Source organism: Eurosta solidaginis, chromosome 3 (assembly GCF_040869045.1).
Source record: "Eurosta solidaginis isolate ZX-2024a chromosome 3, ASM4086904v1, whole genome shotgun sequence".
Classification (NCBI taxonomy): Eukaryota; Metazoa; Arthropoda; class Insecta; order Diptera; family Tephritidae; genus Eurosta; species Eurosta solidaginis.
The window spans coordinates 288,493,889-288,508,366 of NC_090321.1; the positions used below are offsets into that span (position 1 = coordinate 288,493,889).

The 14,478-nt window shown below is 35.8% G+C and overlaps 1 protein-coding gene across 2 annotated transcripts in view; it reads left to right on the top strand.

The window, feature by feature from the left end:
- SP2353 (EGF like, fibronectin type III and laminin G domains protein pikachurin) overlaps positions 1–6,001 on the top strand; it is a 165,603-nt gene extending 159,602 nt beyond the window's left edge. For both annotated transcript variants that reach the window (XM_067777026.1, XM_067777027.1), the window contains exon 19: positions 531–6,001. In XM_067777026.1, coding sequence (XP_067633127.1) covers positions 531–685 — 155 coding nt within the window. In that variant the 3' untranslated portion in view covers positions 686–6,001. The remainder of the gene's footprint in view (positions 1–530) is intronic.
- Positions 6,002–14,478: the final 8,477 nt, after the last annotated feature.

Below are 14,478 nucleotides of genomic sequence, written 5' to 3' on the forward strand. Positions count from 1 at the left end.
TAATACCTAAACAAAAAGACTCAATACACATAATATCGATAAAAAATTTCCACCAGAAAAACTAAATTCTAGCAAATGCTAATTTATTGGGATTGTTTATACCTAGGCAGGCCCTTATATTTTTATGTTACCTACCTATTTCGTAACTCTGTAAAAAATATTTCATGAGATAAAGATTAGATAGACGCTAAAAGTAAATAGGTCTAGTGAGATCCCAGCTTCTAAAGATTAGGCGATACGATACAAAGGTTAATATGCTCGATACCAAGTACCAAGTATGTGAAATATCTGTAACGAGCGATGCAAGTATCGATAAGTTATGGATCGTATCGAAATACGTGTACCAAGTATATGTTGTTTGTTAGTTTATTAGAAGGTACATGAAAAGTTTTTTTTTGTTATATGTATATTATCATGATTTCCAGTATGTTTATCGTATACCCTTATTTTCATCCAGTTTGTGCCATTTTTCATATATTCTTTTTTAACTTATTTGATACCACATACATATGTACAAATTATTTTTCTAGGTGGAATGCCCAATGCAATTTACTTTACCAGACGAAAATATAAAAATGGCTTTGTTGGTTGCATATCGGAGATTGTGTTGGCTGGAGTGTTGAAATTAAATTTCGATGGTAAAACGCTGGGGACTGGGCGCAATGTGGAAACGGGACTACTTTGAAATACTGTCTTAAAGACGTATCAACGACGGTCAACCCTCCTGACATTAGTCTAATATTTTGTTTCGTTTTAAAGAAAAATATATTAAGTTTGTACAAAGATATCATTTTACTTAGCTTATATGCACGTATGAATGACAAATTTGTATTAGTTGAATTAAGATTTAAGCTAATTACAATTTATACAATGTGCACATATATACACTCACATACACGCGTACTTATAAATACATATGTACACACATTGCGGCAGCATAATATTTATGTGCAATATTTTAAAAAATGCTTTACTTAGGCCTGTGACTGTCAATGTTTTATTAAAGAAAACAAAAAGACTTTTGCAAAAAACAACAAAATTTTATAAAAATTCAAGCACACATTCATATCAGATGGGAAAAGATAGCAGATGTAGGAAGTGCGTGTTGGAGGAAGAAACGGTCGAAGTAAAAAATAGTAACAATTCTATTCTATTAAGTAAGTAAGTAGTAGTGAACAGCGGAGGCATTGCTAAATAAAGCGCTGCTAAAAATCCAATGTAACTAGGCTCTGTTGATGCGCGCCTGTAAATATACTACACAATTTGGATCAAAAAATATGATTTCTGGATTGCCTTCCATTGCATTAGCATTGCATTCTCCAAAAATTATATACGGCTTTGCATTTGCTACGTCATGGCAAATACGCAACCTCAAAAACCGTAGTTTATTTTTTCAATATTGAATAGCAAACCAGCAACCGTCATTGCATTTTTTTAATGCATTCGCACATTGTGCCACAACCAAAAAACAAAATAAGATTTTACAAGCGAAGGTTCCTCAACAAAACAGTTGGACATTTTAGGCATAAAACCAGATTGCAATGGAGTAGAACATGACTATTTATAAAATACGCTACAAAATTAAGCTACAAAGTCTGTTATCCTCACGAGTTGGGAAAACAGGATAAAACTAGGCTTTGCAAAACTCTGGCCTGCTAACAGTTTTCCAGGACTTAACCTTCTTGCTACTTCTCCATGGAAAAGTTGTGCGAATTCTTGCTTAATTTTTTTTCGGCACAATTTTCTTAATTCGATGCTGTGAGAAAAAGTACACGCTGCGGAGCTTAGCCGCTCTGGAACAATATTTTATAAGAGCGTGCAGTTATTGGCGTATGCTGACGACATTGACATCTTCGGCGACGACGACAAAACGCAACACCTATTGTCATCAGTCAGTACATTTGCGTCTGTGCAACCACGTCACTTCTGGCAGCGATAATTTCGAAACATTCACGACTTAATTTATCTGGAAACCGCCATTAACACAAACATCAAAGCCAGCGTAAAAATTCAGCCGAGAATCACTCTTGCCAATGCTGTTGATAATTTGGACAAAGTAGACAATTGAAAAGGAAGGTCCTATCTGTCACGCTATATGGTGCAAGAGCACCGACACTGACAACATCAGATGAGGTGGATCTGGAAGTATTCGGAGTAAAAGTTCAATGAAATATTTGCGGACCCTTATAAGATGGCGATGGCGAGTACCGAAAAAGATTTAATCATGACATTTATGCTTTCGTCAACATTTTTCAACGAATCAAAACACATCGGGGATACTGGCTAGGCTTTGTTACGTGAATGAAATAAGTTGATCCGGTTCAGAGTGTTTCCAATTAGCACTAGGTAGCGCAGCTCTGAACCGACTGGAGATTTTTGTTGAACGGCCAAAACAGTTGAAACCATTAAGCGCCAATTAATAAAGTAAGTAATTTGTTTATGGTTCACAGTTGCGGCTTTCATTGTCAGTCCTCCGCCTTTTGGTTATAATCTGGGAGAGCCTAATACATATGTATGTTTCCACCAGTTCCAGTTCTTGCTAGGTTTCTTTGAACTTTAAATGGCTTCTAGACTCTGTGCTATGCCGAATTATGGTTGGCCGCCTGGTTGTGGTTGTCAGTGTAGAAGTAACAAAGCATATTTGGGTTCTTTCCATTTTACTAAGTAGTCAGAATACTTTGGATTAGATTTGTTAAAGGTTCTCATCTATATTACGTAAGTATGAAGCGTTAAATCAATGCTCCTTTTACACTAAAAGTAATGATCTAAAGAACCACGAGTGCATTAAAAAAATTAATATATTTTTCTCAGCGTTGATACACTCAAGATCAACATAAGAAAGCAAAAAAAAAAGTTTAAAATTATAAAAAAGTGATTTGCATCGCATTTTTCTACAACAAAGGAAAACAAAAATTTAGAAATAAAGACGCAGAGACTAACTATAAGTGGTATTATTGAATGTTTTATGCAAATTTCTGAAGTGAAATGGAAGTGGAGGGTTAGGAAATCGGATGTCACGAATACTAGCAAACACCTATATATGTATGTATTTAGAAGTATACTATACTTAAGTAGATATTGATGTAAACACAAAGAAACATGCATATGAATTTCTGCTACAGAACAACTGATAATTAATTATATGTGGTAGTGGTAGTTACATATGTATAAGTTAAATTAAAATGAAAACATTGTAACAAATAGAGAATGTTAAAATGAGACAAACATACGCTGAAGATATGTAAAATATGGAATTAATATACACATACATACAAATGTATATATCTACATATGTATACATATATATATATATATATAGATATATGCATATATATAAATCCAATAATACCTATGCACAGGTGTGTTCATCGAAATAGTAGAGGCATTTTGTTTTTCCCAAAAGTGATTCAACCTAAATTTAATATTTTTATTTGTTTTATTGCCAAGTTGATAAGCTATGTGGTAAAAATGATCCAAAATTAAAAATATTTATTTTCATAATCACTCATTGGTCTAATGCACATCACATTTCATTGACATAGAGATGATGCTATCATGAAAATCCACTTGAAAAACAAATATTTCATTACATAAAACTTGAGATTAGAAATGATGGTAGTTTAGATTATGGAAAATGTTTAGTATCTAGTAAAGATAATGTTTTTTTGTTAACTGCTTGGCACCGATCCCGCAAAAGGCAGTGTCAAGGATCCTTCATGCTGTACCAGAGTCCACAATACAAATTTATCGCATATTTTGCTTCCGTAGCAACATTCTCAAGGACGGTATAGAGCTTCTTGTGAGGGATCTATGTCTGGAAATTAAACTGGCCACTAAATAATATAATCCAGAAATCAGCGCCTAGCCAGGAGATTTACATACGCCTTGCGAGACGTAGTGTTGTTGCAAAACCAATTTGAATAGCATTTCGTTTTCAGCGAAAATCTAGGTGACGTCTCGAATGATATTAGATTACATCTCACAAATAATCGAAGGATTCCGTCTCTATAAAAAATGTTTTGGAACTATCCGCCGATGAAATAATCTTTCATTTGGATAGTTTTAGAAGAAATTGGGTTTATGTGACACATTACTTCTTTTCTCTCCAAACATTATCAGAACCGCCAAATCTTTTTTCACGCTGATATGCTTAAATTACCTTTCATAAATCCTGGTAATATAATACCGAATGATTTAATAGTTGGCAAACAACTTTATACATATTTTGGTCTAAGATAAGTTTTTGCGAATTTATTTGTTCAGAGCAATATGTTATATAAATCATTATTCACTGCTTCAAAAATAGTGCGGAAGGCTTGATTTCTTCAACATAGTTATGTTTTCAATGCATATGACAACTTATACACTATTATTTCAAGGATCACAACTGTACTGTTTTCTGTATTAATATACAGAAAAAATGATTGATGTTGTTACGTCGAAAGTTTAGTTTGAGTTTAAATTATAGGCAATCGAAGTTTTTAATTTTCCATAGAGTAAAGACTACAATGAGTTACAAGATTAGTCATTTACAAAGGTATATACATACATACATATGTATAAGGAATTCAAATTTGAACTTTTTTAAAGTTATACTTCTTTAGGCGCATTATGAAACATTAGCTATCATCAGGTGGCAAAATCCTGAGCCAGATAAATAATTTTGCAAGTAAATGCAACAACAACGATTTGAGCCAGATAAATCCAGATAGAAGTCTGGTTCAATTTGTGAGCCAGATAATTTGTTAATTACTTCTTTTTAGTTTGGCAACGCTGCCTTTAATAAACCCACTTTTTCAAAAATAGATGTCGCTGCTTAGCCTTTCGCCGTATGAGTTAAATGAAAAACAGCGGCGACATCTGCCTATCATATTTCACGTGTGCGAAAATTTCACGACATCTGCTTCTCAAGTCTCTCAATGATCCAGAGCATTCCCGTGAGAATTGAGCGTGAGCAGGAGCTGTGTAACTCACTGAAAGACGGCAATTGATGACAGTGAAATTTTAAAAAATGTGACACAAAAGTCACATGGTTGAAAATGCAGTTCGTGTGTATGATCGCTGGGAATTGTACGCGCAAACTTGTTTCGACTGGGATGTATATATGTACATGGCTGTATGTATGTATTCGAAAAAAAAGCTACCAAAAAAATAGAAATAGCGCCCCTATTTTTAGAATGTTTGCGTGTATGTCCGTACTAGAGTTGGGTCGTTTCGTTCTGAACTTGTTCAATTGACCGGGTCTCTCAACTGAACAAGTGAACTAGATCATCGATTTCAGTTCTATTTGTTCTTTTAGTTCATATGTTCTTTTAGTTCGTTTTATCTAAAGTTATTCTTTCTCTCTTCTCGTTCGCGAACATTGTAAATTCATACACACATACGCTGAAATTCACAGTGAGCACGAATGTCGATGATGCCACTTACACTAAAGATTTGTGTGGTCATGTGTGTGTGGCACTGCTACAACAATTATGTATGTACTATTTATGAAAAACATCTTTTGTAAGAAACTAATTATTACATTTATTAAACTTGAAAAGTTTATATTTACAATTTGTGTCTCTACTCTTTCAATTTCGTGGATCTTCCGAAATTTGTAACTTTTTTGAAGTTTATTATACATATATGTATATATTAACTTATTTATTCATAACACATTTAAATACACCTACACAAAGCAGGAGTACTCGCGTTTTTTGAAGGGTACTCTATAAATAATGTAAGGAATACTCCTTTGGGAGTATAGGACTGCTCCAAATCTAATCTGTATTCATACAAAAAATGTGCTCCAATTAACATTGCGATGTCCTAGGAGAGGAGTAGGTGATCCCACTCTCGCTTTGTTTGTGAGTATTCCATAGAGTACATACGTGAGAGTACTTTCCAAAGTACTTTCACTGTAGTACTCCATGGAGCACCCACAGAGGATCATATGCCAAAGTACTAAAGAGGAATTGTGTCGGAAAGAATTATCGAAGTGAATTTAATTTAAAATGAAAGTAAATGAAGGGGGGCAATACAACTTTTATATTTTATACTACGAATATTCTTATGTTATTTAGCATTTGCGTGAATAAAGAAACTAATATTTCTCTATACATACTTTAGTATGTATACATAAAACCAGTTCGCTGTTGCATTTTATCAGAGTTGCTAAAGTAAAATTTTATTATTAGCTATTTGCATGCAATATTTTACTTTTGGCAACTCTGTTCGATCGTCATCGTGTCGTGATCACTGTCGTTAAAAAACGAGCAATGATCGGCTGATGGTGGTCCGCAAACGCAATGCAAAGGAGTATTGTTAGAGTACTCCAACATGAAGAAAATTGAACACGTAATCCAACAATTTTTGCAGGGATTATGCTTTATCATACTGCATTGCAATATGCATTTACGAAGTCAGCCTTTATGTTATCGAACAAAGTGCCAAGGTTAAACTTGGCCAACTTTAACTAGAGTTTAAACTCGCACTGGAAAACAAGGCATTAATCTATCTTATATATTGTTTTATATATAACTAGCTGTACCCGGCGCGCGTTGCTACGCTAACAACTAAAATAAATTTAAGAAAAATAATTTTAAAGAAAAATCAGTACGCAAATATTAATTCATTCTAAACCATTTTATTGATTTTGGTTATTTCTAAAAAATTATAAAGTTTAGTTTCAATTCAATGTTTATTGAAGTGCTGTGGGATACACAATATTTTTTGTTTTCCATCTGGTGCGTAGACGAATAAATCAGAAGGTTTTCCGACACGTCAGCAAGCCACATAGAGCTGTCCATGTGAGAAGCATGGATTATCCAAATTTAATCCACACAATTGTAAGGATTGTCCCTGTGCTTTGTTAATAGTCATTGCGAAAGCGATTCGCACCGGGAACTGTACACGTTTGAATTCGAGTGGCATATCTGTCGGGATCATTGGGATACGTGGCAAGAGTACGTCTTCATCTTTGAATTTTCCAGTCAAAATTGTTGCCCCGATAACATTGTTCATAATTTTCTTGACTCAGAGTCTGGTGCCGTTGCAAAGTCGTGGTGGATTTATGTTTAGAAGAAGAATGATGGGTACACCAATTTTCAATGTAAGAACGTGCGGTGGCATCCCTGGCAAATCAAGCGAATTCAAGAATTCAGTTGAAAAGTTGACAACCTCGTCTTGATTCACCACAGTATCGATGGACTTATATGTTGTCGTTTCACTGGGTATTCCATGCTGAATGGTGAAGTTGATGGTATTGACATCGATGTTTTTGGCTGCTAATATAGCACGCGTACTGAGCCACTGATGGTTTTTGTAGTTTTGTGCAGTTTTGGGAAAACTGTTTGCACCAATTCGTCGATGCTTTCTGTGATCTTACGGAAGTTAGGTAGATGCATCAATTTCCATTCGCCCATTTCCAATATCCATTAATTGTTTTGCAAAATTTCCAGCCGATGCATCCCGTTGTAGTTTTACACGCATGTTAGTTTTCAAAGTCAATTTCTGTAAATGACGCCATAGAAGTGATGATTTAAGACATGCATTAAGTTCACTAGCGGGTGTTGAACATGGTATAATGGGCAGTGTTTGTCGAAAATCGATCAAGCGCTTCTAATGCTTTCTTGTGAGACATTGTACGTTCATCCCATATGGTAATTTGACACGTTTGGAGTACTTTTCCCATTCCAGAGTTTGTGCCGATGTTGCATGTTGGTGCCTCAGTGTTTTGCAAATTCAACGGCAGTTTCAATGCTGAATGCGCTGCTCGGCCACCATCCAAAAGAGTTGCCGCAATCCCAGATGATGCAATAGCCAGTGCAATATTATTTTGTGATCGTATGGTTTCCAAAATTAGTGAAAGTAGAAAGGTCTGGTCTGTACCACCGGGCGCATCTATGAAAAACAGTCCACCGCTTTGATCTGTGAATGCACGCAAAATTCTGTCATATGCAATGCGTTGATCTGGAATCAACTTCGGAAAATGTGTCCTAACGAATGTCCCCAGTTCGTCAGAATCATAGTGTGTTTCTCGTTGCAAATCACGATCGAAAAGGTTGTTTGCAGGTCAAGTGTACTACTGTTGGATATCGTTCCTGAACTGGAAATGATAAGATGCGCCATACTGCTTCATTGCTGCTTATGTAGCGTTCAAGTTGGTATTGGTTGATTTCATCGAGCGGTGCAGCTACTTTCCGTACTCCGAAGAATGCAATGTCGCTTCCTTTGTTGACATATTTGCAAATGTATTCGATCGACTTCACTGAATTGCAGTACTCAATATTAATGTGTGCTTTGAAGGTCTTTGAAAGCAATGGTGAATATGGCACAATCCAACGATTATCTAATTCTGTATCAATGTTTCGTACTTTCACAACGGCAGATCTGCCACCTTCCTCAACTGATCGTCGACGATGCAGTGGATATCCGTCATTGTCAGTGATGGTATCAAAAACCAATCTTCTTGGGTATCGTTTTGTACATTTCCCATCAGACATGCATGGTGAATTGTTGTTAAATGCGCCACATGGGCCATGGATCATAGTTTTGGTGACGACGTCGAATAAGCCTGGATCAATGTGTTTATCTGGTATTTCTGCTGAGATGATTTGATCAATTTGACCTGGCATAATTTTATTGATCAATCAAACCAAAATATGTGCATGTGGCAATCCTCTTTTCTGCCATTCAATGGAATACATCCAGCAGCGTGTCTCTCCAAAAACATTATGCTTGATAATAAAATCCATCAAACATTTAAATTTTTGTTTAAATACTCATGCGGTAATGTCATGGCGGTCCGAAGATGATTGCCCAACTAATAGAAGTTCTTTAATTTCATTCCACGTTGAATTGCATGTAAAGGTGACGGACAAATCTGGACAACCATATGCGCAAACGTATGTCATCGCATCTTGTGCATATTTATTCATGTGCCGTGGACTCCCCGTGAATGTAGACGGTAATATGACCATTCTACCCAATTCGTTTGCATTGACATTACGTCACGTAAATGGACGTACTCTTCAAAATGCAACTCAGTTTGATTCAATCGAATATATAGGAGCCGTTCGGTTTCAATCTTCGCGTACATGTCGACGATATATTGATGGAATAATTGTCTACATTTCAGAATGTGTTTTTCAGCGTTTTTATGAATCATCAATCGATACGAATAATAATTCATGGCACTGACTTTCTTATTCGTTTCCTCATCTCTTCGTGGATTTCTCATTTTTATGTTAAAATGATATCCATCATCTCCTCGCCAAAACAGAATGGGATACTGTAATCCGTCGTATGAGCGATGAGTTTCGGAGACTCGCTGAATGTCACCACTTCTGCGATGGAGAATTATGTCCCACGATTTAAAATGTTTGCCAACTATTACGGTCGCCACTTCATCGATTGTTGGTGCATTGAATTGTCTCTCGTGTTAGCCAACGGGTCTTTTGTCTGCTCGAATCACAACTCTGTAGTCATCGGCTGGCATTCGTTGAATGGCGGTTTTAAACAACCGAATTAATTCATTGTGTTGATCGAAAAAGCCTTGTAACGCAGCCACAATTTCTCGCCTAGTGCCCGCATTGTAATGACATCGTTGTTCAATTTGTTCATAACTATTTGCCATAAAATAAATTTGAAGAAATTTGCGATCTGCGTCCGGCAATGGTAGAAGCGATCCGGAATGATGATAAATTTCCCTTGGACTTTGAATGTTGGCATGTAATTTTCGCGCACGATGTTCGTTGCACCGAATGATGTCATTTGGAAACATGAATTGTACTTGCGGATATTTTCCAAGAAATGCTTCGATACAGGTGTAACACCAGATAGAAACGTTGACAATGAATGTAATTCTGGTAGCTTAACTATATTTGGAAACTACTTGTAAAACTTTTGTTTCTCACTTGTTCACTTAATTCAATACTTCTTAAATCTAATTAAAAACTGCCCTGCATAAGTACTTTTTTAGTGACGACTTATTCAGCTACATCGTGCAATCGCTTCGGATTCGGTTATCACGAAGAGTCGCACAGTGGCGCCTCTGCCGTTAAAGCATGGCAAAAATCAAAAAAATCATGAAAGCGTTCGCTAAATCTAATACATGTTTCTAATAGAGAATTTTCCTGGGATCAAGAATATACAACTTTTTTTTTCACAGAAAATTATAGTTTACCAGGTAGACCAATTTTCAACATTGGCAAAAATTTGAAATTTTTCTTCTTTTTCGTTGTATTTAAAATGGTTTTGTGAGTAAAGAGGGCGGCCGGTTGTCGTTTTCTTGTATAGCTATTAAAGATAATTTAATTTAGGATTGAAAATTGTTTTTTTTTTGGTAAAAGTTGACGGATATACCTGTTTTTCGAAATGCCTATTTTTAGGCCATTTTTAAAACTTTGATGGAAAAAATAAAAAAATATTAAAATATGTGCTCCGTCAAATTAACAGTAGTTATTTGCGAAATATTCAGTTACCTAAATTCATAAAGTCTACCTACGTCCAGCTGCAACTTCACTTTTTACATCAAATAAAGTTAAACAACCTTGGGCATAAATACGCGCCTGATCAGGTATATATAATTCAGTACGGCCGTAAAGTCGTTTTTGTTATTGGAACTTGTTAACAACATACGTTTTTTTAGTTACGAATTGTATACCTGAAATTCATTTTAATAATTTGAGTGGGTATATAAAGCTATCCATCATAAAATGCACATTATCATTCGTCTTTTTGAGATTAAGGAACTAGGTATTCTGTTTAATTAAATAAAGTGAATAGTATTTTTAAATATAGTTCACAGTTTAGTATTTAGTCAGATACACTCGAAGCCAATTCTAATATGTATCTAGAAAACTCGAAACTATTTGCGGTGTTTAAATCTACAAAGTCAAGACGGGTCCTCGTTGAGGCTATTATGAGAGAATTAGCGAGTGAAACAAGCATTAAAGAAAAGGAAGGCCTGGAAGAAAAAATTGGTTTATAATACATTATGATAGAAAGAAAATGGAAGGACGTCTATCGTAACAATTCAAAATTTCTAAGTAAGCATGAAAAGTGGCTAGCTGACAAAACTTTTTTGGACGATGAAACGCCTAGCACGTCAACCAATCCAACTAGATGGAGACCAACAAAACCCATAGAAGAGTGTTCTACCTACGCAAGGAAAAGGAAGCTGCCTGATACCACAAAAGATATGGCCACGACTCATCTTTCAGAAGCACTGGCTATTAAATACAAAAAAGATGAAGAAAACGTGAAGTCTCATATAACAGAAGCAGTTGCGGTAGCAAGTCCAGTGCGACTGATGAGGATCAAAAGCAGCATTCCCACACCACCAAATGCGCTACGTAAGAAATACACTCCCGAAGAAGCTTTGGCGCTATTTATAGATCTCGGTTTAGAGATGAAAAAATATATTTTATTGCGTAAGTCATTACTGCAACGTAATGCCGATATTTTACCTGGATACAAAAAAATGTCTCAAGCCAAGAAAGAAGCAGTTCCTCTAAGTCCCAAAATAACCGAAGTATCAGCTGAAATGAGCTACAAAACCTAATGGATCATACGTCTACATGACTCCTTCAAAGTTTTACTGAAGAAAAGTTGAAATCACTGCCAAAGGAGCTAGCCTTGATAACTAAGTGGGGTTGTGATGGATCATCAGGACAAAGCGCAAATAAACAAAGAATAAATGTAGACGATGACCCAATTACAGAGAGTAATATGTTTATGGCTTCTATTGTTCCATTACGACAAAAAGATGAAGCTTCAGAATATTGGAAAAATCCACGTCCGTCATCAACTATATTGTGCCGCCCGATATTATTTAAATACGAGAAGGAGTCTTCGGAACTCATAAAAGCTACAGTGAGTGATATAAAAAATCAAATTGCCAAATTAGAACCAACAATAATTGAAATTGAAGAGGGGAAAGTTATTACAATAAAGCATGATTTTCTTCTAACAATGGTTGACTGTCCAAAGTATGGATACGGAAATACAAATGATGGTAACTCTTCAAGAAGATTTTTTGAAAACGATGAAGTGATTGCTCGCATAACAGGAGTTGATAGAGATATTGTAAAAAGATTTGGAGTAATTTTAAATATTTTAAACTGCCATGAACCAGTTAATGGACCCAAATTTGGAGAATATGCATCTAAAAATACAGAGATGCTGCATCAAAAGTATCCTGAGGAGAAACTTACAAAAACGGTACATACAAATTTAGTACGTGGAAAAGATTTAAAAGAGTACCAGTGCTTACCATTAGGAGAATTGTCTGAAGAAGCTCAAGAATCTAAGAACAAGGACTACAAAAGATATAGATGTATGAACACCTACAAAGTATCACGAGTTAGACATAACGAAGACCTTTTCAACATGTAAGCCATCTCTTCTGATCCAGTCATATCATCTATGAGGTATGTAAGAACACAAAAAGATCTTACAGATGCGTATAGCTCAGAAATCGTTGCTTTGTTAGATATATGTTCCAGTGCCGATGACTATATTCAGATAAAATAAGTTTCTCATTTCTTATCACAACAATGAAAAACAGATTTACTAATCAATTTTGTTACTTTATTGAAAAATAAGATATCTATGTACAAGTTAATTTTTTATTTCAAATAAAAGAATTAATTAATTTAGTAATTTATAAATATATACTTTTCGTTATTGCATTTCTCTAAAGTTTACCAAATTCATTTTAAAGCTTAGGCATTTCGCCTTCAAACGAGTATTAAATTTTTATAGAAATCAATACGTCTACCGAGTTTGGTTCAAATTGGTAAAGCGGTTACTAAGATCAAACTTTTTAGCATAAATGAGCAGTGCCACTCCCCTTTTCCAAAATTCGTTGGCTGTTTAATCTTGAGCTCAAATCAAATTTCATTGAACCACTTTCAATAACTTTTAGTTGTTAATAAAATAAATATTTGGCTTGTAAATTAAAAAAAAAACATGTAAAATTTTGCGATGAATTTTGAAACACCTTGTTATTGTGGCACCAAAAACGGAAATTTGAGTTTTATAAGAGTATTTCCATTTAAAGGAAACAATACGTCTATCGACGTATTGTCGTATCTGCGCTCACGATTGAGATATCTGGCGAACTGTGACAGCTTCCTACCATACGTGTGGGGCGTCTCCGTTTATTGTGCAGAACGTCGTTTCTTCTGTTTGATCCGCCAACATCTCACCCCTACTGTCCGTCCGCAAGTATGAATGCCATAGATCGTGATGGGCATTGAAATCGCCTAAGATAATGCGATTGTTGCCAGTGAGTAAGTCTCTGATATTAGGCCGGTATCCACTGGGGCAACAGGTGTCAGGAGGGATGTAGATGTTGGTGATTTCTAGGTTTGCATCGCCTGACCGGACATATAGGCCTTGACGTTCTAAGACATTGTCCCTGCGGTCGATGCCAGGATCAAATAAATAATATTGCACAGACTGGTGTATGATAAACGCGAGGCCGCCTCCATTTCCGCTCTTGCGGTCTTTCCTGTGGACATTATACCCAGAGCAGGTCTGCAATGCAGATCCTGCTGTGAGTTTAGTCTCTTGAATCGCAGCAATGCGGATGTTGTGCCGCTTCATGAAATCGACTATCTCCGTAATCTTCCCAGTTAGTCCATTACAGATTAACTGCAGAATTCTGAAGTGCATAAGGGGCGACGCCGCCACTCTGGGGGTAAGTGACGGGTGAATACGCCTGGGTTGTGGAAGGCCAGGACGCAATTGCTGTTGTGGCCCTGGGACTGGGCGTCCTTGGGCAAGCATTGGGTTACCCGGATGATTTGGGTTTGCGACCTGACAACATGGCGCGATGAAACCCGTCGGGGGGTTGCCGTCTCGGAGACCAGAACATCTAGGAAAGTGGCACCACTGCACTGAGCCAGAATTCAATCCATGCATTTCCATTCTTGGACTGCAGTCTGTATTATTTATTTTGGAATAATGAATATGTAAATTTTTTTAGTCATTATTCCTCTTTGTAAGTCCGGACCAATTATTCCTTTCTGCATTCCTCATGTGGAATAATAAAATTTTAAAGTATTGCTCTTATAGAATAACAAAATTCATAATCATTCCGTAAGTAAATAATGGTATTTTAACCATATATTTTTATATAAAGTAAACATAATTCAACATTTACAGCCAGAAAAGCAAACTATTGAATTATAAGCCCAGTTTTTCAGTGCAAACTTAAACTACTGTTAAAAGAAAAGATTTGCTCTGAGAGTTTAACCGTTTAAACCAATATGAACAGTTAAATTCTCTTATTTTAGTTTTTGTTATTTCATTATTGAAAGAAGCAAAATCTGACGAAAGCGCATTCGACTGTAGTTGTTGGTACTGTAGAATTTTTGTTATCTCAGAAATGCAACAACAGATTTACTAAAATTGCGATGGAGTTCGAGCTTTGTGTTCAGCGTTATTTGGAAGGAATTTTAACATGCGCCAAGTTGTAATTGGTTT